The following is a 21277-nucleotide window of genomic DNA, read 5'->3' as shown; positions in this document are numbered from 1 at the left end:
CAAGATAGCCTCGGATACCAGTTTTCGAGTCTTCGGACTGACCGGCAGGGGATTGAACCCACGTCCTACCGATCAAGAAGCCGGACGCATCACCATTACACTGTCTCGCTCGGTGATGGATCAAAAAGATCAAAGATCAAGTAAGTACAAAAGTAAGTGTTTTAGACCTAGTTTTGCTTAAATAACTGAAAACTGTTATGTAGACGTGGAAGAAGTCTAAAATCATAACAGCTTGAGTATGCAGTGCGAGTAGGCAATAGCCTACCTTCTTGAGTACACCAAGTACAAATACTCCGTTACTGACCCCCTCTGTTGCTACTCAAGTACAAGAAAATTTCTACTCGATTGCAAATAGAATCAGCGATTTGACAGACATGTCATCACTATTTCAAATAGAAGTAGAGAATAAAAGGTTCGAAAAGTACTCAAGTACTTTCGGAAGTGGAAACTCATCAAAAATATATCAGCAGTTTTTGCGATGGCTACTTCACGCGGTAGACCCTACTACGATTTCACATATCAAAGTGATGCAAAGTTATCACAAAATGACTTACTACTCTTACCTACTGGAGTACTTAGAAATAGTGGGAACACTTGGTTTCGGTTACCGACCATCTCTGCATCACAGTCACAGCATATGCAGCATGATTTGACAAAGTGAGTTACTGGTACAGCTTTTGGTGAGTCGAGAGGCAGTGACATCATAGCTTTCTAGCCCAGATTGCAATCAACTCAGTGGTTAGTCACGTATCAAGCATGCTTTGACGGACATAACTTCCTGTTTGTATACTTTTAAATCATAATCGAACCCATAGAGCTTGTGTTGTCGTACCCATCTCAAAACATAAGAGTTGGGTGCCATTCCTAAATTAACCAATGCTAAAGTATACTGCAAACATAATACTGTGCACTGCGCAGTCAGTATAAAAACATGTTAGTATATTAGGATTTGATGATGGACAGTGCAAGAAGTGTCCAAGTTTATGAAGTGAAACTTTCACGTTGAGGCAGAAGAATTACAATGACATAATGATAGAAGTCGAAGAATATTTATATTCCTGGTGCATGATAGCACATTTTCTATCGTGATGAGAAATGCATTTTCCCAGGAACAGCAATGAATCATGGAAATGCTGTTCAATGCCCTAGGGACAACTGCCAACATACACAGACTACTGAGACTAGCCTAGCCTGTGTACAAATGTAATGTAGGTAATCCCAGTAGAATTCTCAGATATTACATAAGTCGATAAGTGACATACCGGTACCAGTATATCAGAATAGTGCCCAGCTTGCTATCTCCCTTATTTCTCATAACAGTACCATTGCTAATCAAGCACATTCAAGTGGTGGAATGCAACAGTTTTAAAATACAGTTATGTCTTACAAGCAGCAGTTAAACTTATTGATATATTATCGTGGCTGCATCACAAAACCATGTCCGTTGCCACATTCGATTCAGTCACTGTCCCAATCCCTATCACTATCGCAATCAAAGCCTTGCTGATCTATAGTTTGTCATAAACAATGTATCCTTTCCTCTATTCATCTGTGAAATGCCATGATTAGGGAGGAAGTACAGCTTAGATCTGGAGTGGTTTACGACTTGATTTACATTCAGAGTTGAAACTGAGTCTTACAATTTCTAGTGTGGAGGATTGAGATCAGTCTTGAATAAAGAGAATGCAGACGGATTGCATCCAAAGTATAGATTTCGCACTCCACACAACAAAATTATTAGATGAGTATACTTCTATTTTTAAATGTTCTTGATTATTCTGCCAAGTGCTATTTCAACAAATACAATTCTCGACAGAATAATAGACTTCGACAATGGCATCAAAGTGATAGTTTAAACACCAATTTAAAGTACAAGACTTCAATGTAGCACTAATATACATGCCACAATACCAAATATCCATAATTTTATTGTTTGACAGTTTTCGTGAAAGCTATTTCAGATGATGTTTGAAATTATATTCATTATGGCACGTTCATTTCCGAACAGTAAAAGACATAGTTCCAACTTTCTGATATCAATCATAGGGATGTTAAAATTTTCTTCCGCTTTTACAAGCATTATCGCTGCATTGTTAAAGAATCATAACACAACTTCCTTATAAGTCAGAAGTCGTTCTCAAGCTTCCATTAAAATGATTCTGAATCCTCGATAATTTCGATTTACCATATGTATATTATGAAAGTCACCCATTAACTTGAGACAGTTTCTAAAGATTATAGTGATTTATAAGAGGAAAATTTATTAGTCGAGATCATATTAGATTTTTGTAGTCGTAATTGTCTCTTTCGGTGTTTCATCATACAGATGGATGGCTTTAACCTACATATCTTCAACGATCCATAATTCAATAGTTCTCCTTTCAGCATTGGATGGTCAAATTAAATACAATGTTCAAGCAAAATCATAGCAGATGAATAGCCATCAGTTCAGTTATGTATGGAATATGGCCTGTAGATATTTTGCTTTAAACGCCCACAGTTTTCAAAGATCAATTGCTGCATGCACTACAACACAATACTGCATCATAGCCAGAGATCATCAATAAATCAGTCTGTTTAGACAGCACAACCTTTGAATAATAGCAGTCAACGAATTTCGCACTCAATAATTTATGGAAACATTGAAATAAAGCCAGAGCTGAGCTCGGGTTAAGCTAATAAAATTATTTATGTTAATATTAATGTGATCCAGGATCTATCTACAAACTGGGAGACCAGACGTGCGCCAGTAAGCCAAAGAGGATAGTTACCAACATAAACTCTCCATCAAATTTGAGATATGTTCACCAAAATGCAACTTGAAAAATTCAATAATTTGATACAACAACAAATATGATTACAACTCATTGATACCTAGGTCGTGATTATGTCTGGTTGAAGAGGCTACTTTGAGATTACGGTATCGGTCATGTGACCGTTAATTCCATAGCTTTGGGCGATCGAGTGTCAAGTACTACTACAGTATTTCATAACATCTTACTCGAGTCAAGTGTTAGCTTATCTTGGCAAAACGGGTTCTAAAACAATTGACAGTGCTGGTGGAAAGGTAGCTTCCATTTTAATCCCTAAATAGACTGCGGTGGCAGCAGGTTTAGGCTTTTAAAAGTTGTAAAGTGCTCTACATACGCGTGTATGGAAAATGATAAAAATGAACACTTGTGCACCATCTACACACAAGTTTTGATCAATTGACTGGCATGTTTCATGGGGAATTCCAAACAATACACCATATATTATGAAATGCACGGTGAATGGCGAAAGAAACAGGAATACAAAAGCTCTATTTCGGCAAGGTCGCCTAAACAATACAATGGAGACAAGACAATGTATCTTTCTTACTAGTGTGGCAATGTTACGCACTGCGCTGTGCCTTCGATCAACATTTGACAAAATAAGACTTCAACATCCAAGAAATTGAATTAAACACGTAATAGAACAAATATTAGGAATCGTGCAAAATAACTTCAGCAACTATACATAATTATGGATGATATAAGCACTCACAGAGTGCTAGCGAATTGCATATGACATTGCGTTAATTACATAACAAATATAACAATGCCCTATCTGCATCTCTCTCTGTGAAGATTGAGCTGCGAGAGCAAAAAGTAGACATTAGAGTCGATTGATACAAATACCAGAGCATGCAATATGCAATTGAATAAATATCCATCCAAGCTTGTCACTAACAATAAGGAACATTATTCATTGCAGCATAAGGCCCCTATATCCATGATCCGTTATAGAATTAGTCATAGTCTGTTCTGTTACTCTCATTATAAATTTCATTCAAGTCACACCAAGTCAGGAAAGGCAATCTGTGATGTGGTACTCAGTGAGCCATGTACTATCTGCACTACAACAGATCATCGCTCTCAAAAACTAAGCTGACGTGCAAATTACTTACAAGAGTTCCTGAGTTGATCCGATTCCTTCAGGGTTATAATATGTCACGTTCGCCAACGAGAAAGTAAAATCCACCCTGTTTGGCTCAGAAACGTACAGATCAGTCCTGCCCATTCCGTGACTAACCAGCACCATGATCTGTTAGCAGACGCAAGTAAACAACATATGAACACCTATAAAGTATCAATTGGATGCCTTGGAAAAGGACAGGATTTGACATGGTAATGCAGTACCGGTATAGAACATCGAACATTGTTTTATATACAAAGGATAACCACTAACACCGTAAATATATACAGAATTTGGGCGATATCTCATAAAGCACTGCTCATAGCGAGCGCAACAGCCTTCCACAACGCAGCAATGAATTGGAACCAAAATTCCGTAGCTAAAACATAGCTTGAGCTTGGAAAATACAATGTCAATGGCCCAGAGTATGGGTTTGATTTCGTAATGAACTGGATTGATCGCACATATTCATGCTATCGACTTCAAGTCAGTGCTGTTCAGTGTTCATGCTTTTCGATCTCAACATGAAGTCGACCCAATTAAGATTCGAACTTATATAACCAAGATTTGGAACAAAATAATACAATATGAAATCCCACAGCTTAGATACGGCAATGAATGTAGTTCTGAAAGCAATATTCAGCAGGGATATTTCGTACCTGGTTCTCAGCGGAATCGATCACGAAAAATTCCTTTTTCGGCTGCCTGGTCGGAAATCTCGCTATGACAAAGGCCGAATGCCTATTCATTGTCAAAAGAAGCGTGTTGTCACTGCCTGAAAAAAGTATTGAAGATTACGACAAACCCGTAATAGCTACACAATAGATTTCAGAAAATTACCATCCGCCGAGGCCCTGACGGCAAACAGAGATTCGTTACGAATTACAAATTCGTCAACCCCCGATATCATCACCCTGTCTTTGATATCGTTCTGAAAAAATGTTTCGCTCTTCAAAATCGATAATTTCCCGGACGGCTCCTTCCTTTCCACATAAAGCGAGTGCAAATGATCAAAGTCGTCTAAAATGAGGTAAGTTAAGATCAAGCCACAAATACAATGCCGCAAATTGATATATTACTTCCATCCGAGTAGCCCCAGTGCGCTTTGTTAATGTCTGACTGAACTTTGCGCCATGTTTGTCCGTAATCTTTCGATAGCCATAACGATCTGTTGCTCGAATGCTTATCGTAACCGATGACGTGAGAGGCAAGGCCGGGATGGATACTCAAGTAGCTCGGCTTGAAAGGGCAAATCGATGACTGCAAATAACGAGAAAGGATTAAAATAATTTCAATCCAACCATAGACAGACTATATTGTGTAATGTACATTGACTAGAGGTGATTGATAGCTGTTATATATTTCAGCAGAAGTAATGCTGCATTGCTGCAGAGCAGGGGTCAGAAACCTTCTTTTGCTCTGCGGGCAGGTTTCAAAATGAAATCTTCTTTCTTCAAATAACACAAATGGTCAATGTTGAAAATTCACTACAATGACACTAAAGGGTGCTCCATAAGGCAAACTATTTATTACTATGAGTAGTCACATTCGATACCGTAAACATATATCTCAATTAAAGAGATGAACTTGGTTTTCGGTGACATTGACCACAGGTGCCAACCACTGCTGTGCAAAATTCAATTCAAGAATTGTATAAGTAGAATAGCAGTAGCCTACCAATTTTGAGAGAGGAAAACCACTTAGTAGTAGAAAACAATGTTTGAAAACTAATCATACTGTTTTAGCTGGAGACTGAGACTACGCATACAGATGTTTGAATTTTGAAATATATACATAGGTAACGCATTAATATACACACCAATAAACCATCGCCAAATTCCGTGTGAAACTAGATAACATTATGCCCGTTGAAGCAAGAAATTTCGTGAACTAACACCTGCAAATTGGCAAAGATTGTAGTCATAAACACAACGACCTACAAAATCACTCATTTATCCCTCATTATCTGGAATACACAGGAAAACCACATGAAAAATGAATGAATGACCCTGGGTCATAGGGTTAAAATGACACTTGAGTTCGTTTTTGCTCCACAATCAGTTGAAGTTTTTTAACATTTTCACAAGCACACACTGAAGAATAGATTGGCCTTTTTCTTGGTCTAGGTTACCGGTAGAGAAATAAATCAGTAATATCTGGCAATTGAAGTTCTGCACCTCAAAGAAGCTCTTTAATATATGGCAGTGTGCTTATTTGCAGCATGAGCAGTGAGCACACCATGTGCAGGACACGATAATTACCGTATTCAATTCATTACACACACTTTTTTCAGTTTGTTTTTGTGACATTGAGGCAGGTCGAACATCACATAACCTACATAAAATATTCGGCTTCATTACACTAGGTGGAACAATTAATATTTGTGCCCGCCATTGGCAACACATGGTAAGAATGGGCATTGTTATTGTGCCATTAACATTAATTAAGGGACACACGAAAAGTCATTGAGTTAAAAATTCCTACTGCAATGAATGCGGTTCTGAAAGCAATATTCAAGTTCAATACCGCCAGTCACATATTCAAGAGGATGTAAGCATAACTACATTGAAGGGTTTAGTTGATAGTTGAATCGTGCTGGTGTGGATGATAGAACATTGAACAAGTCGGGTCACCACATTTATTGTGCATTTGTCCAAAATTATCTGCTAATGTAATAACAGGCTCAGCCCAATGAAACCATAGGCCGCATAGTCACAACACATAACATAAATTAAGGAGCTCCCTGTATTCATTGGGCGACACTTGCTCTCAAATGCCAAATCCTGGTACCAATCGGAATTACGTGTATGAGTTATAGGATTTCTAAAGGATAGTCTGTACCATTCTCATTTCTCACATATTGTAAATTGCACACACAATAACGTTGCTGAGTTTAACGAGCTTTCAAAACAGATCAACTGAAGCATAACACTTTATATATGGATATAGGAGAGGGTCGAATTGTGGGAATTAGTATAATGAAATGTGATGACCAGCCCACAAAAGACCTGATCACGTCAAGTAATGCAGTGAGTCTAATTCACAATAAAACCAAAATATACCGCACCAATATAATTAAAATGACATGATTTAGCTAACATGGCCTCAAAAAAACAAAAACATAATTGCCACACTTCAGGGCTACACAGAGACGTACTTGGAACGAATGACCCATGTCATCAGTGCTGAAGATCCTTCTCCCCTCAATGTCCGAGAATAGGTAAGTGTTGATGTCAGACGGAGCGTGGTAGAATTTACTTATGGAAGCCTTGACTTGTGACGATTTCTGTAATGCAATGTAGAAATGATATATACCGGAAAGTTAGAGTAAGTGCGGCACAAAGAAAGGCAACATTTCCTTTTTAAATGTTACAAGCGTAACAAGAATCAGAAACTGAATCATTTTATTGTCGAACAGCAATGTTACCTCTAATTTTTGACGAGTCTGCGCACACTCACCAACTCCCTGCGCAGACCCTTGGACAACAGTGCGTAACGACTAAAAAAAGGTCATCACTTCGGATTTTTTGTGCGCAACTTGGATATTCTGTGCGCAGAGACCGTGTCAGCACTGCGCATTTGCGCACGTGCGCAGCTTAGAGGGAACATTGTCGAGCAGTACTGTAGTTGATGATTGAAATCAAAACTGATACGGCATTAGGAAACGGTCATTGGTCACACTGGGTTCAGGATGATTATAACAGATTCTGAAAAGACACAGTGTTTATAATAATCTACAATGCTTCAAAAGTTAGCAACTACAACAGAATCGAAGTATTAGTATGTAGTACATATACACTATACATTACAGGTACATATATAATTAAATTAATGATATGTTTATTCGTATATACAACAGCGGTACCCGGTACATAACTACATATAGCACCAGTAGCCTGTACATGACCTGCGGCGCAGACTTTTTACCACAAAGCAGTAAGCCTAGTGAAAATAAGCATTTGAAACTGTTGTCGAAAATCAAATTTCAATGCATGTGATACAAAGCGTGCGCAGGACTCGCATCATGAAAGTCATCACATGCGTGCATTCTGAAATCGTAACATGGCTCGTGTCTACAATCAGAGCATCACACATATGCAAAACATGCCATGAGATGCTGTATGTGTGTTAGTACAATGTGCGTAGAGCAGTAAATAGTGTTAAATAGGGAGAATGCAACGGAAATTCAAGCATCACAATGTGCAGTGTTGAGCAGGAAATAGTGAAACGAATTGCAGAGGATGAAACGTCAATATATCCCTACCGCAGTGCCAAAAATGTATAGCATATAATATTGCTCAGTGGCCTAAAGTGGGATACATACAGTCACAGTAGTATAGCAGTTTTATGAAAATGCTATTAGAGCTTTCTAAACATCAATTTAAGTTCTTACACAAATCAATGTACAGTAGGCTTACATGATTTATATGTTTACAAAAATCTTATTTTCGCACTCACTTCGAAGACAACTCCATAACAGTCTCAAGAATATCTACATATGGCAAGCCTACATCACAGCACACCAGCCATTATATTGTGATATACAGATAAGTCATACCCATGGCTTAAAAGATTTCTTTTGGGATATACCGAAAGATGTTGCAGTTAAATTGGGCGACACTAGTAGGCAAACGCCTATTCCATTGCCAGACTAAAGCATTTTATCGATATTCAAGACAAAAGCAGAAACAAAACCAGTAGTACATGCCACACAATTAAAGGTTAAAATTTATTGGGCCTGAAAGTATGTATAGTAGCCTTTTGTGTCTGGCAGTAGTGTGAAACTGAAAAAAGACCCTCAGGGTAAGGTAACAAATCACACTGCATTTGACTAGGTGGCAAAATTACTTGTATAAACACTGACAGATTTCTAACTCAATTCAAACTAGTTAGTGAAACAGTATCTCACCTGAAACGTTTTTCCGTAATCATAGGAAAAGTAGACATTTGAAGTTTTGGCCGTCTCCTCCACAGTGGCATCCTTTGTGAGAGCCACAATCGCTGAACTGTTCTTGCCAGCCCAGTGGATTATCATTTGACTGGAAAAAGATGATTTTTTTTACAGTGCATTCATATCAAGTGCCGAGGCAAAGTCATTGGCTTATTAGTAAACAAACATAACAGTGTTCTAATAGCACTAAAATTACACTACACCCGGATGATATATTCATTGGGCCGCTAAACCACAAGTATTTCAGTAGAGCAATCCCGATCAATTCATATACATCTTGAAAATTATCCTATCATCATTATAGCCACAGAATATCGAAAACATGGTTAATTGACGTAGAAATTTGAAGTCACGTGGAATTGAATGAAATAAAAACAACCGGATAACGGTTGACAAGGTTTTTACTTAGTTGATGCTATGAACAAATTGTCAAATTAGTTTGTTTTATTGAGAAAATCTCCCAATACTGAGTGCTTGACTTGACTAAACTCCGTCAGTAATCTAGTCTACAAGTAGGTTTAAATACCACGATTTTTACCCATGACATGATAACGATAGAATGACTAGTTGTATTATAACATTAATCATAAATAAGTACCCTAACGCAGGTAAATTATTCAGGGAATTTTGCAATATTCAACATAAAGGGGGGAAGCCAATGCTAATGTATCACACTGTAAATGGGTGTCAGGCTGCGAATCAATTGATTTTATTCAAGTATATCAACAACACTCGCCATTCGCCAATACTCCAATACTCCAAGTTCAGACCTGCCAGTATGCATGCAATTGACTTTTTTGGCAGATTTTCATAAAATTCGTGAGTAGTTCAGAGTCATACTGTCGTAATACAATGGAACTAGTCATAATATTACCCACACAGGAACATCAGTTTCAGTAATGTTAGCCTACTGAGGGACACAAAAAGAATCAACTGATTATCTGAAAAGAATGATCATAAAAAAAGGTGGTCAATATCAGGGGGGAAGCCAGCCGAGAAAAAAAGGGGCAGAACTGAATAAAGGGGGCAGAATAAACATCTCTGAGTCATATCTTTTGCGACTTCTGTATTCGGTACATTACGGTAATAACCAGATGATTGGCTGGAAAGTGTACCTAACTGGTGAATCTAATTACTGAAAGCGAGTTAGCAATCAACAACTTCCACAGGGATCATGTTACAAAGTGCACACACTCGTCTTGTAACAGAGCAGCAGATCTCATTTGCATTCAAATAAGCAATCGACCTTGAAAATATACAAGAACATTTCACGGCTAACAATTACAATCTATGCAGCGCGAAATCTGTTATATCGTGATGAATTTTGACATGATTCAGTTCGAGTGTAAGAGTAACACGTCTGTTAGGTGTATTAATTCTATTCATTTCGAACATAGCGCATATACTAATTGTACCTGCATTATAATGACTTGGAAAGGGGTAGAACGTTCTGCAATTCTGCCCCCCTGGCTACGCCCCTGGTCAATATACTGGGGATTGGGAAATGTTTGCGATAGTGGTCTATACCTTTCCCTATAAAATTATCAGTTATTCGGCGTTGACTGTAACTGTAAGAGTAATTAGGCGAGTTCAAATGCTGATGTTACCGTAGCGGATCGTGCAATACATAGCTTGTTATATTCTGCGAGACAGTCGATGAATTAGAGGCGGCGGAGGCGGCTCGTTTTGATCGGGTGTGCTCTGGGTGCTGGAACATTCCAACAATATCACCCAAGTCTTCGTTGCTCTCTTGGGAGGAAGCCGGCTCTGTATCTCTGAATTCAGAATTGCACGCTATCAATAAGATGACACAAAACGTTAAAATGTTACATCAGCTATGCCTGTCCATCATTTATTGAATAGATTAATGACAGGGAATTATGTCAGTGAACAAGTTAAGTTGGCAAAACCATGGCTTTGAGGGGGTGTTTGACACTATGGATTTTAGGCAAGTGATACTCAGACTTCAGAATCAGACATGGAGTAGCATTCACAGTAACTGTGATCACTGCAGCAGAATAGTATTAATACCTACACTATGCAGTGGCATCATACAGATGATATTAGTCATTATTGATCATGGAATGAAGAATATTTTGTCCGATCCAAGTATATGAAGCAGAGCCCACCTGTTGATATGAAGATCTACAGACGATTTTCTCATGTCAATAACATAGTGGCCTTCTTCGTCCATATTTCTCGGTCTGTGATCTTCGAACAGCAGCTTTTTCGGTGAAGAATAGTCCAAGCACATTACCAGGAGCATTGCATGAGCAACGCAGCGCGGTGTTCCTGGCATGAACCCCATCCTGGATATCCCAGTTAAGGAAATCTTGAGCGAGCGTACAGACTCGATATTCTCTTAGCAATTCTAAAAGAGTCAATTAGGTAATTGTATATGTAAAAGCTTTAGCTCACCAATGTATGGCCTAAAAAATTTTTCTGCCAGTACATGTCATGGTCATTTCAGAGTATCTATATCAAACTCGCACCAGACCAGTATTTCTGATCTTCTATCTTTATAGAAGGCTTATACTGTGGCATCTAGAGGAACGCATGCATCGCCAACCAATAATTATATCAGTCGAATGAGACAGAATTTATTTATCGTTAAAAAAATTCGAACATGGAATTCGAATTCGACATGACATGGATAAGAAGATTGTGATATAAAATGAATATTAGTAGATATATATATGATCATAATTTCAGTAATTGCGAGACCAAGCTTTAGCGAAGTGATCATCGATTCTATACTGTGTGAGTATAGATAACCTACGGATATATTATGCACAACACGTGATTCACGGTCGAGTGATGCGACGGTCGGCAGATTTGTTGTCGCTTCATAGCATGAAACGGCAACGTAATTGCTAATCCCATAGATGACGACCCGAGCGCTCAAATTAAATAAAGTTGATCTTATTTGAAAGCTACAGTCGCGCTGATTCTGGTAATATACATTAAATTTTCATCAAGGCAATGGAACCACACCGAAATAGCCTTTAAAGTCTGAAAATCAGCATAGATCTGAACAATCGCAACCACGCAAGGTCATTGTTCTGCGTCGTTGCGATTGTTTAGAACAAGGGTCGGCAACCTACGGCTCGCCAAGCGAAATCGTCCGGCCCGCGACATAATAATTAGTTATCTCAAGAATGCGGCCCGCCGTTTCACAATGAGTTTCAATCTGCATTGCAGCACTGCTTGGAAAGAATGCGGCATTGCTACGATATAAGTTACCTAAATCGTATTAGTCTATTGTGACGCCATAAAACGAAAACGTTTGAAGTAGGAGATGGAGATTGTCTAGAGTAGACTATATCAGTGCTTAACATCATTCGGGTGTAACTCGCAACCGAAGGTGCATCATACTTTTCAAAGGGTTTACCGATGGGGTGTGACAATAAAGGTGTCCTTCCTCTGCTTCAAAAATGCTTGGAACATCTAAGACGCAATGACAAAATCTCAAAGTTATACTGTTTAATTACAGATAACTAGCCTCCGTAGGTTAGTTATTTATAGTTTAATTCACCAGAAAGCATTGGCGTCAAGACAACAAACCTGAAGTGTTTTGGCCACGTTTAAAACTGTAAATATGATTTTGTCTCACAAACTGAATCACCAACATTGTTACGCCAGATATTACTAGAGCAGTTATGCTTGCACGAGTCCATGAACTGAGAAATGGTATCAAATCTTACTTTCCTGGTACATTTAACGTCACATCTAAACAAATTGAATTTGCAACTTCGGGGGGGGGGACAACAACAACTGAATACATGATATGTTGAGGCAAATTAGAAACAAATCTGTGACTCGGAGAATGTCAACAGTACAGAGAAAATTATGCTTACTTTCCAATACTGGAGGAGAGAAAACCTAGTAGTACCAACACTATATTTGTGACTGTGATACGAAATTTAATTACTGAATATTCACCCGCTTTTCCGACATTCCTTCTATACAAAATAAATTCTGACTATTCAGTACTCCATTTAATGTGGACGCCAACACCATTGCCTGAAAATTTCATATGGGCCTTTTTGAAATGCGATGCAGTTGGCTTGAATGGCAAATTTCATACAAAGAGCATATCGCTGCATGACTTTGACAAAGAGTACGTTCTTGAAATTGACCTTTATCCCAGCTTGTCCAACGATGCAAAAGATATTGCATCGATTTTTGGTAGCATGTAAGCATGTGAGCAATAGTTTTGAACAATGAAATTCACGAAGAGCAAGCCAAGATCATGTATTTCGGACGCCCATTTAGAATATGGTTTGATTCTTGCTTCATCTGACTTGTTACCGTTACCAGAAGTTGAAAACCTTTCACAAAGCAAGCTACGTCAATTGTCACATTTATTCTATGTTGTTGAAGTGTAAATACATGTGTTTTATGATTGGTATGATTGAGATTGCAGCAATGTAGGATAACATACTGAAGTGAGCGTAAAATATAGTCTAGTATCAAGAAAAATTATGGCCCGTCAAAAAGCTGTACGAATTTGGTTCGTGACTAGCAAAAGGTTGCCGACCCCTGGTTTAGAACATTGCTGTTTCATGCTATGAAGCGACAATAAATATGCCAACTGTCGCATCTCTCGACCGTGAATCACGTGTTGACCATCTATCTGTACCGTAGGACAGTTATCTATAGTGCGAGATATTCCAATTGTAGTTTGCTATAATGTGCTGTGCGGCCAGTTTGGTAAGCCTGCAGGTTTAGTGCAATATCTAGTGTGCCAAGACAGATCTCAGTGTCACACCAGTGCCAGTGTGCAGTGAGCCAGAGTGGAATTGGTGGCAAATGTCACACGCAACTTTTCATTCTATTCTTCAATCATTCTATGGAAGAAACCCTTCTGTCACGCGCAACTTATTGACGAAAACAACCACTGATTCCAGCCTGGGCAGCGAGTAGAATATTCGGTGTGCACCTTGCAGCCTACTGTTAAACTTTTATTGCATTCATTCAGTCACGACTTGTCACACGTATAAAAATAACTCGCACTTTTACGCCTGCCCGGATATTTTCAAAGAATTTTGTTCCCCTCTGCTCTTACAAAATATAGATTTCATCCAGTTTTAGATTGGACTCATTGGATTATGGATACACATCTCAGAATGCATGTGCTACCGTACAGTTCTCGTTGACATAACGGTAAACATCTGTGCGCATATTTTGATCATTGACACATTTCTTTTAAATCCTTCCCATCTTACATCAGAACTTGTAGCAACAAGGTATATCTATATTTTACTGCCTCTTACTGAATTTTTTCAATTTAAAAATTGGATTCAAACTTGCTGTTACTGACACCCTGCGCACCAGAAAAGGCACATATCAATGTTTGAATAAGAGAATCTGCTTCTCATGTCAGAAATATCGTTCTAGCTCAGCTGCGAAAATTATAGCAAATTACGAACGAATGGTGGAGATTTAATTACCACGACTAAACTACCGCAACAAAAGGCTAAAGACTAAAGAGGCCAATGACTAAGCGCCGCAGTTTGCCCATCCCTGCGTATATGTATTTTATGTGCATCTGGTCAGCCTTCGGCCACAGAACAAGCAAGCAGACCACCGCAGCCGATCTCGAGTGCAAAGACAAGTCGCTTCGCTTTGAGATTGAGACGCAACAACAATATGGAGCAGGGGTTAAACCCGCTCAGAGGCCAAACGCCAGACGCCAAACGCCGAGCGGCGGCCAAATGTCTGTACGGCGTTTGGCGTCTGTTATGTTCAAACGCCGAGTAGCTATACGGCGTTTGGCGTCTGTTATGTCTAGACGCCGAGTAGCTATACGGCGTTTGGCGTCTGATATGGTGAGACGCCGAGTAGCTATACGGCGTTTGGCGTCTGTTATGTCCAGACGCCGAGTAGCTATACGGCGTTTGGCGTCTGATATGGTGAGACGCCGAGTAGCTATACGGCGTTTGGCGTCTGTCATGTTGAGACGCCGAGTAGCTATACGGCGTTTGGCGTCTCGGTAAACTGAGCAGAGGCCTTTATGGCGCGACTATATGATATCTAAGATTGCATACTGTTAAATTTTTGTCATAATAAGCGGTGGCAGAATCCCAAATTATCTATTGCATGTGTAGCTGTATCAAATTATTGTATCACCGCCCAGGGTTGCAATGAATCGAGTCATGACTCGACTCGCAATTTTTTTGATGACTCGAATCATTTTCTTGAAAATGGATTTACTCATTGTATGACTTATTCAAGAATGGTATACCAGGACTGATAAATGAAAAATATGCCCGAACCTGCCTTTTATCTGTTACAATAACCATGTTTAGAATGGGAAAAATAAACATAAAAATTATCCGAGGCCTTCGATATCGCCCCCGCGAGTTCCACAGAAGTGATCTGAAGCTGAACTCGATGGGGAACAGTAAACACCACGACTTGGACTCGACCCATTGCTCTCGGACTTGACTCGTTAGGGATTGCTCGGACTTGACTCGCCAGTGAATTGAAAACGACTCAACTTGACTTCTTTAAACCTAGTGACTTGGTTACAACCCTGTCACCACCCCATATTTGTACACTCGAAATGAATTTCAGACCCAAGTCTGCAGATACAGTATGTAATGAAACTGCAATACCACAATATGAAATAGCCAACGGAACCACAGCAGAAGGCAATGAAACCACGGTAAAAGTCATTAAGAAATGAGCAGTGGAACCACAGTAAAAATGACTGAGAAAAAGCATTGGCGCAGTTAAAAGTCATCAAGAAATGGCAGTGAAACCATAGTAAAAGTCACAATGAAATGAGCAGGCAATAAAAATCATCATCGGGATCAGGTATCTGCTGTCCCGGGCAACAGTCCTCGTGTGTCCATCGACCACAGCCGTCACACGCAACCTGGAAACGAGTTTGAATCAATATACCTGACAAATGTAATCTCGTAATTGCATACCCATTTCATGTCTTTTTTTGGGTGGTCTTGACTAATGCATTTAATGCAATAATCTCTCAATTCTTTCTCATCTGCAGGAAAAACATGCAATGTATTTAATATGGTTTTCATCTTGACATGGACCAACATACCCGTCGCATCGAGCAAGAATTGACCAAACTGCTGGCGGTAGCTTTCGCGAGCTCGTCGAGAATGATCAAAATCAAGGTTGCCATATGGGATTGATGATCCAGTGGTCAAGTAGAGTTGGGCGACCTATTAAATGAAAGTTTGCAAATCAATTTTCTCAAATCTTAATACATGAACGCATCACAAACCTTCAACGCAAGCACTCCACAATTAAATCCGTCATTTTGAACACCGGTCCTTATTAATCCTGTATATCTCGCAACTGATTCTCTTCTTGAGTACGTTCGTATAAATTCGCTGGATTAATACATAAATGAAATATGTCTCTCGAATACGACCTCATCGACTTACTCGAACTGTTGCAAGACATTCCCATAGCGAGCCTCGTGGCCCATTGGATCGTATAGTAGAACCCTATTTGATTCAACGTCAGATATCTGAAAGAGTATATACACACATTACACTAATACAGAATATATTGACGAGACAGAACATGGGTGAAAGGGGTGAGAAGCAATGAGTTTCACAAACTTACAATGTAGAATACAAGGTAGAATCTGTCAGGTATGGAACATGCTTACCAAAAGAATCCAATGGTTGCCCCTGCCCACACCAGTTCCGCCACAACGAACATTAAGTGGTGCTACAAAAGATTTTGTAGCTGCTTCTTTCTAGAGTGAATCACTATATTAGAGAATATTGAAAAGTCTTGTTACTATGACACATACTGTTTTCTTCTTGCCAGAGGCAAATTTCCCACCAACAAACCAATCAATCAGTAGCTAGCAGACAGGAAACAACCATCGTATGACCTTCCGACTGAAATTACAAGCTTTAAATAGCTTTCAGCAAACAAAAAACTTGGCAATGACTTACTTTTTCATTGAGGGCAAAAAGAATACAATCCATCAACTGAAATTTAGGAGATGAACAAGATTAATTAGTCTTCATAAAAATGATAGCAGAGCAAATGACCTTATCATCTAGCCAGCTACATCCATTCAAAAGCAGCAGGTCATGTGTGAATAAAGGTAGCCGATTCACGACAGCTTCAATCCTATTTGCTTTATGTGCCGACGTAAAAAGTGAATTTGTTTCTGAAAGAGTATTGTCATCAGTACGATAACAATCACCAACATGAAATATAATGAAACATACCTGTGAATTTGAATGGAAGTGTCTAGACATCTTTGCATTTTGTGGCATTTTCGTCCACGGAATTTTCAAATGCATCTCTTGCAACGATGGAGCAAGATTCCGTTTTCGGCTGAGACAATTTGTCATAGCACGAATCAACATATATGGAATTATGGAATTGGTAACAGAACCAACATGCGACGGAACAGTCACAGTAGCAATAATGAGACGAGTGAGAACATTACTACCACTTGATGCTTGTACAGGGTCGGTGACAGTGGGAGGAATAGTGTCTTTTTTATCAGTTCGTGACACCATTGCAGAATTGGTAGACCGGTCGCAAAAAGAGCTAGTAGCAACATTGCCGGACAGTTTTCCAACTGGTCCATCATCTGTGAGTAACAACTCCATATTAAATATACTGAAAAATCAAAATTAGACTTCATGATAAAACAAAGTCACAGATGAAATTTGCAGCTCTACCTTTCATAGCCAGTGTTGCACGGCCATCATCTGCGAGGACAACAGACTTGGAAAAATGTCTCTTGGAGAAATGTCTCTTGGTCTTTTTCATATATCTTTCATTAATCTTCATATTTTGAAGATGCATGGAAACTCTCGACAGAAATATGAAATTTACCGGATCCATATTGCAAAGAAAATGCCTGAAATACCCAATGTTTTTAGCTAGTGATATTCTATTCTTCAAGTGCATACATAGTCGCAGCGTCAGTAATATATGACCTTCAAAATTATGCACACCAGACTTATAATTCTGGAATCGAGCCTGCCAGCCACACGAATTGGAAGACTTTTCCTTGATACAGACTCCTAAAATTTATCGGATTGAGAACAGAATGAAATAACCTCATTAGTTTAACTTGAGCTATATTGCACCTTAATTAAAGCAATGCTTAAAGAGCTTCATGGAGCTACAGAGCTTCAATATACAATTGAATAACATATAGAAATACAGAAATGAAAAATAAAATTAATTACCTTTCCACATCTAAATCTGAGCTTTTCGCTTTCCGCTCACTTCAAGGACTCCAGCACACCTTGCGCAAACAGTTTCTTCTGGCGTCAATTCTGAAATTATTCCTTCCTTCAAATATTCATTAGGTATCCTTTCTGGAATCAGTTTATGCTCGAGAAAATACTTCATATTCAATTGCATGTCATCAGTAGGAGGTTGAGTACTGTAAATCAAATATTGAGAACCTAATTATGGAATGTTTGAAAGTCATGCAATGAATATTACCTCGACATACATGATATGAGCTCTGGTTCAGTCTGGAACACATACCATTTCGCCAGTGTGATGTGCAAGCATGTTCCAGTTTTCCATGAGCAAAGACATGACCATGAGCCTCTGTCAACGTCAACTGTCACCCGCACTCTTTCACTAGGACTATAGTATGTATTCTGGCCAGTGAAGATAGAATAATAATTGTATTTCTTCGAAATATTGAATGTTAAAAATTTGCATGCACCACGAGTGGAGCATTACATTGCACACTCCTCATTCTTTCATTGCTGCATTTTTCACTAGTTGCGCTTGATATTAGCTCCATTTCAACAAGGGTGTTCAAAACCTTTTCATCTAAATCAATGTTTGCACATGGACGTGCATTTTCTACAGCATCTAAATGATCACATTGGACTCCGGGATTTTTGTCCTTGAGGGTCCCAAAAATTGATATACAGTCTTTGTCTTCACACCCAATCAGGCTTCGTAACGTTACAGTAACGGTCATAAAACAGCATAGCCAATTAGTTGAAGAGTGGATTATAGTGTATAATGTTAGAATAGAAGAAACTCTTGCTATTGAAGGAAAAATTTTCCCCAATCAAATCGATCATGTGTAACATGAACTAGTTTAAATATGTCCACACAAAAATTGGAAAGTACCAGGTTAAATTACTCAATTACTGTTAAATTACTCAATTATTCTGACTCCTGAAATGTCTTGCTAACTAATATTTGATGGGTAGTAGTCTAAATATCAATTTATTTTAAATGAATTCCAGTTTTCAAGTAATCGCAAGCCATGATAATATCAAGCTTTTTAACACTCAGTCAATTACCCCTAAATCACAATCAGGTAGAGATTCTTCACTGAGGAATGCAACATAGCTATACTCGGGTAAAATCTTTACACACCTTGCACTTCGTTGTCGACAGTGTGAGGTACACGATGAGCCCAGTGTACCGCTTCGATATGCTCATCTAGCTTTTCTGACGTTTTGATTTCGCCACCACAATTAAGTTCTTGAACTGTTATGATTCTAATGAGGTGTGTCAAATCCTCAGCTAGAGCAATCGCTGTCATTGCTGCAAGTGCAAGGAAACTCGGTAATCATAAGCATCGAAAGACGTCTACCATAGTGTAGCAGACATCTTTTGTTTGCGTTAAAGCTCCCAACTTCGACCCTTTAGCAATCCTTCGTGAGCGTTACTACCCTCAAATAGTTTCCTATACGCTAGACAAATTCAGACGCCAAGTAGCTATACGGCGTCTCACATTTCGGACGCCAAACGCCGTATAGCTACTCGGCGTCTCAAAACTGTAGCCGCCGAACGCCATCTAGCGTCACCAGTTCAGCCGCCAAACGCCGTATAGACATTCGGCCGCCGCGCGGCGTTTGGCGTCTGGCGTTTGGCCTCTGAGCGGGTTTAACCCACTGAGCTATATAAACACTGGAGTGCGCTACTCGCGATATTTGCGTGATCAATTGGCCGCCATCTTTGGGTTAAGTTGATAGTTGCACCATAGTGTCCTATATGGTGTCGACACAAGCAAATCGCACGGTTCAATGAAATTGTATCACGTCACAGTTTCCATTTGGCTACAGGCAATTTGACGGTGATTTTTGACCGACTTGCCGAGCATCAAATTTGATAAAACGGGTATCAATCGAAAGCTGCCGCCGTACTGATTACGAAAATATAAATTTTATTCCGCTCGCGGCCCTGGAACCCCCACAATCAGCCTCTAATTTTTCATTGTTATAGAGATTGGCATTGGGACGCAACAATGCTGTCTAGCGAAACGAGACAGGTGTTCGAGAAAAAGGGAGCCAGACAGTATTGTTGCGTCTGTCGTTTCGCCAGACAGCATTGTTGCGTCCCAATGCCAATCTCCATAACAATGAAAAATTAGAGGCTGATTGTGGGGGTTCCAGGGCCGCGAGCGGAATAAAATTTATATTTTCGTAATCAGTACGGCGGCAGCTTTCGATTGATACCCGTTTTATCAAATTTGATGCTCGGCAAGTCGGTCAAAAATTACCGTCAAATTGCCTGTAGCCAAATGGAAACTGTGACGTGATACAATTTCATTGAACCGTGCGATTTGCTTGTGTCGACACCATATAGGACACTATGGTTGCACTGTAAGCTGGTGGTCAAGGCAGAAGTGGTTGGGTGATGTGACTGTTTTGATTACTCTTTGGCCTGGAGGTATCGATTTCGATGGTTCGGACAATATAAGGTTATATATGTGTATTCATTTGAAAATATCTTCCTGATATAGATTGCTTACCTCGTTGTATCCAGGTAAATAAACGTATGCTTCTGCTCAAAAATTCCTGGCTTTGAGTGCTGTTTTCACAATTACTGGGTTAAGGCAATTGTCATGGCATTAATAATTCGATTTGGATATGATACCGTTAATCCTAAGGGAGCTTGGTGATGTTGTCTTCTTTATCCCTTCAGTTTCAGGTAGGCCTACTGTGTATGGCAATTTGATTTGGATATGACGCCATTCGTCCTGAGGGAGCTTGCTGATGTTGTCTTTTTACTCATTATAGCTTCAGTTTCATGTACTGCGTTCTCGAATTGTTGATACAACCGCACACCGTCATTAACTATTCTTACAAATCTTGAAAACCAACAAATAGGCACATTTAGTGTAGACAAATAACCAAGCTATCAAATGATTGCAATGGATAATGCCAGTTTTGTTGTTATGTTCCAGGTACTGTATCTATAGGTAGTAAAAGCACCTACGCCTATGACCACCAGCTTCAAGTTATTAACGGAGACTGCCTCAGAATTACCCTGGCCTCGATTCGAAATCTTCTCACAACAATGGCGCTGATGTCAATGCTAATGCTGCCAGCTACGTGGTGACTATAAATACCACTGACGGAGAAAAATTCAGCATCATGTGACATGGAAAGG

General features: G+C 39.3%; 2 protein-coding genes across 2 annotated transcripts in view; both read right to left on the bottom strand.

Moving 5' to 3' along the window:
- LOC145451834 (uncharacterized) overlaps positions 1-11302 on the bottom strand; it is a 53281-nt gene extending 41979 nt beyond the window's left edge. The window contains exons 1-8 of the mRNA XM_080330061.1: positions 11017-11302; positions 10495-10662; positions 8846-8975; positions 7094-7222; positions 5016-5196; positions 4777-4956; positions 4596-4711; positions 3929-4065 (exon numbers count right to left, since the gene is read on the bottom strand). Coding sequence (XP_080186187.1) covers positions 3929-4065; positions 4596-4711; positions 4777-4956; positions 5016-5196; positions 7094-7222; positions 8846-8975; positions 10495-10662; positions 11017-11195 — 1220 coding nt within the window. The 5' untranslated portion in view covers positions 11196-11302. The remainder of the gene's footprint in view (positions 1-3928; positions 4066-4595; positions 4712-4776; positions 4957-5015; positions 5197-7093; positions 7223-8845; positions 8976-10494; positions 10663-11016) is intronic.
- A 4171-nt stretch (positions 11303-15473) lies between these two features.
- On the bottom strand, positions 15474-18299 carry LOC145451846 (uncharacterized). Its single transcript, XM_080330073.1, has 7 exons — positions 17575-18299; positions 17113-17483; positions 16930-17051; positions 16306-16866; positions 15957-16251; positions 15826-15896; positions 15474-15770 (listed from the first exon to the last, which is right to left on the bottom strand). Exons 1-3 carry the CDS (start codon positions 17804-17806, stop codon positions 16995-16997), a joined length of 660 nt encoding a protein of 219 aa, XP_080186199.1. The 5' UTR covers positions 17807-18299; the 3' UTR covers positions 15474-15770; positions 15826-15896; positions 15957-16251; positions 16306-16866; positions 16930-16994.
- Between the last annotated feature and the right edge of the window lie 2978 nt (positions 18300-21277).

Source organism: Botryllus schlosseri, chromosome 12 (genome assembly GCF_051294905.1).
Source record: "Botryllus schlosseri isolate E-star chromosome 12, Bs_hap1, whole genome shotgun sequence".
Taxonomy (NCBI): Eukaryota; Metazoa; Chordata; class Ascidiacea; order Stolidobranchia; family Styelidae; genus Botryllus; species Botryllus schlosseri.
This window is presented reverse-complemented; position numbering and strand designations above follow the sequence as displayed.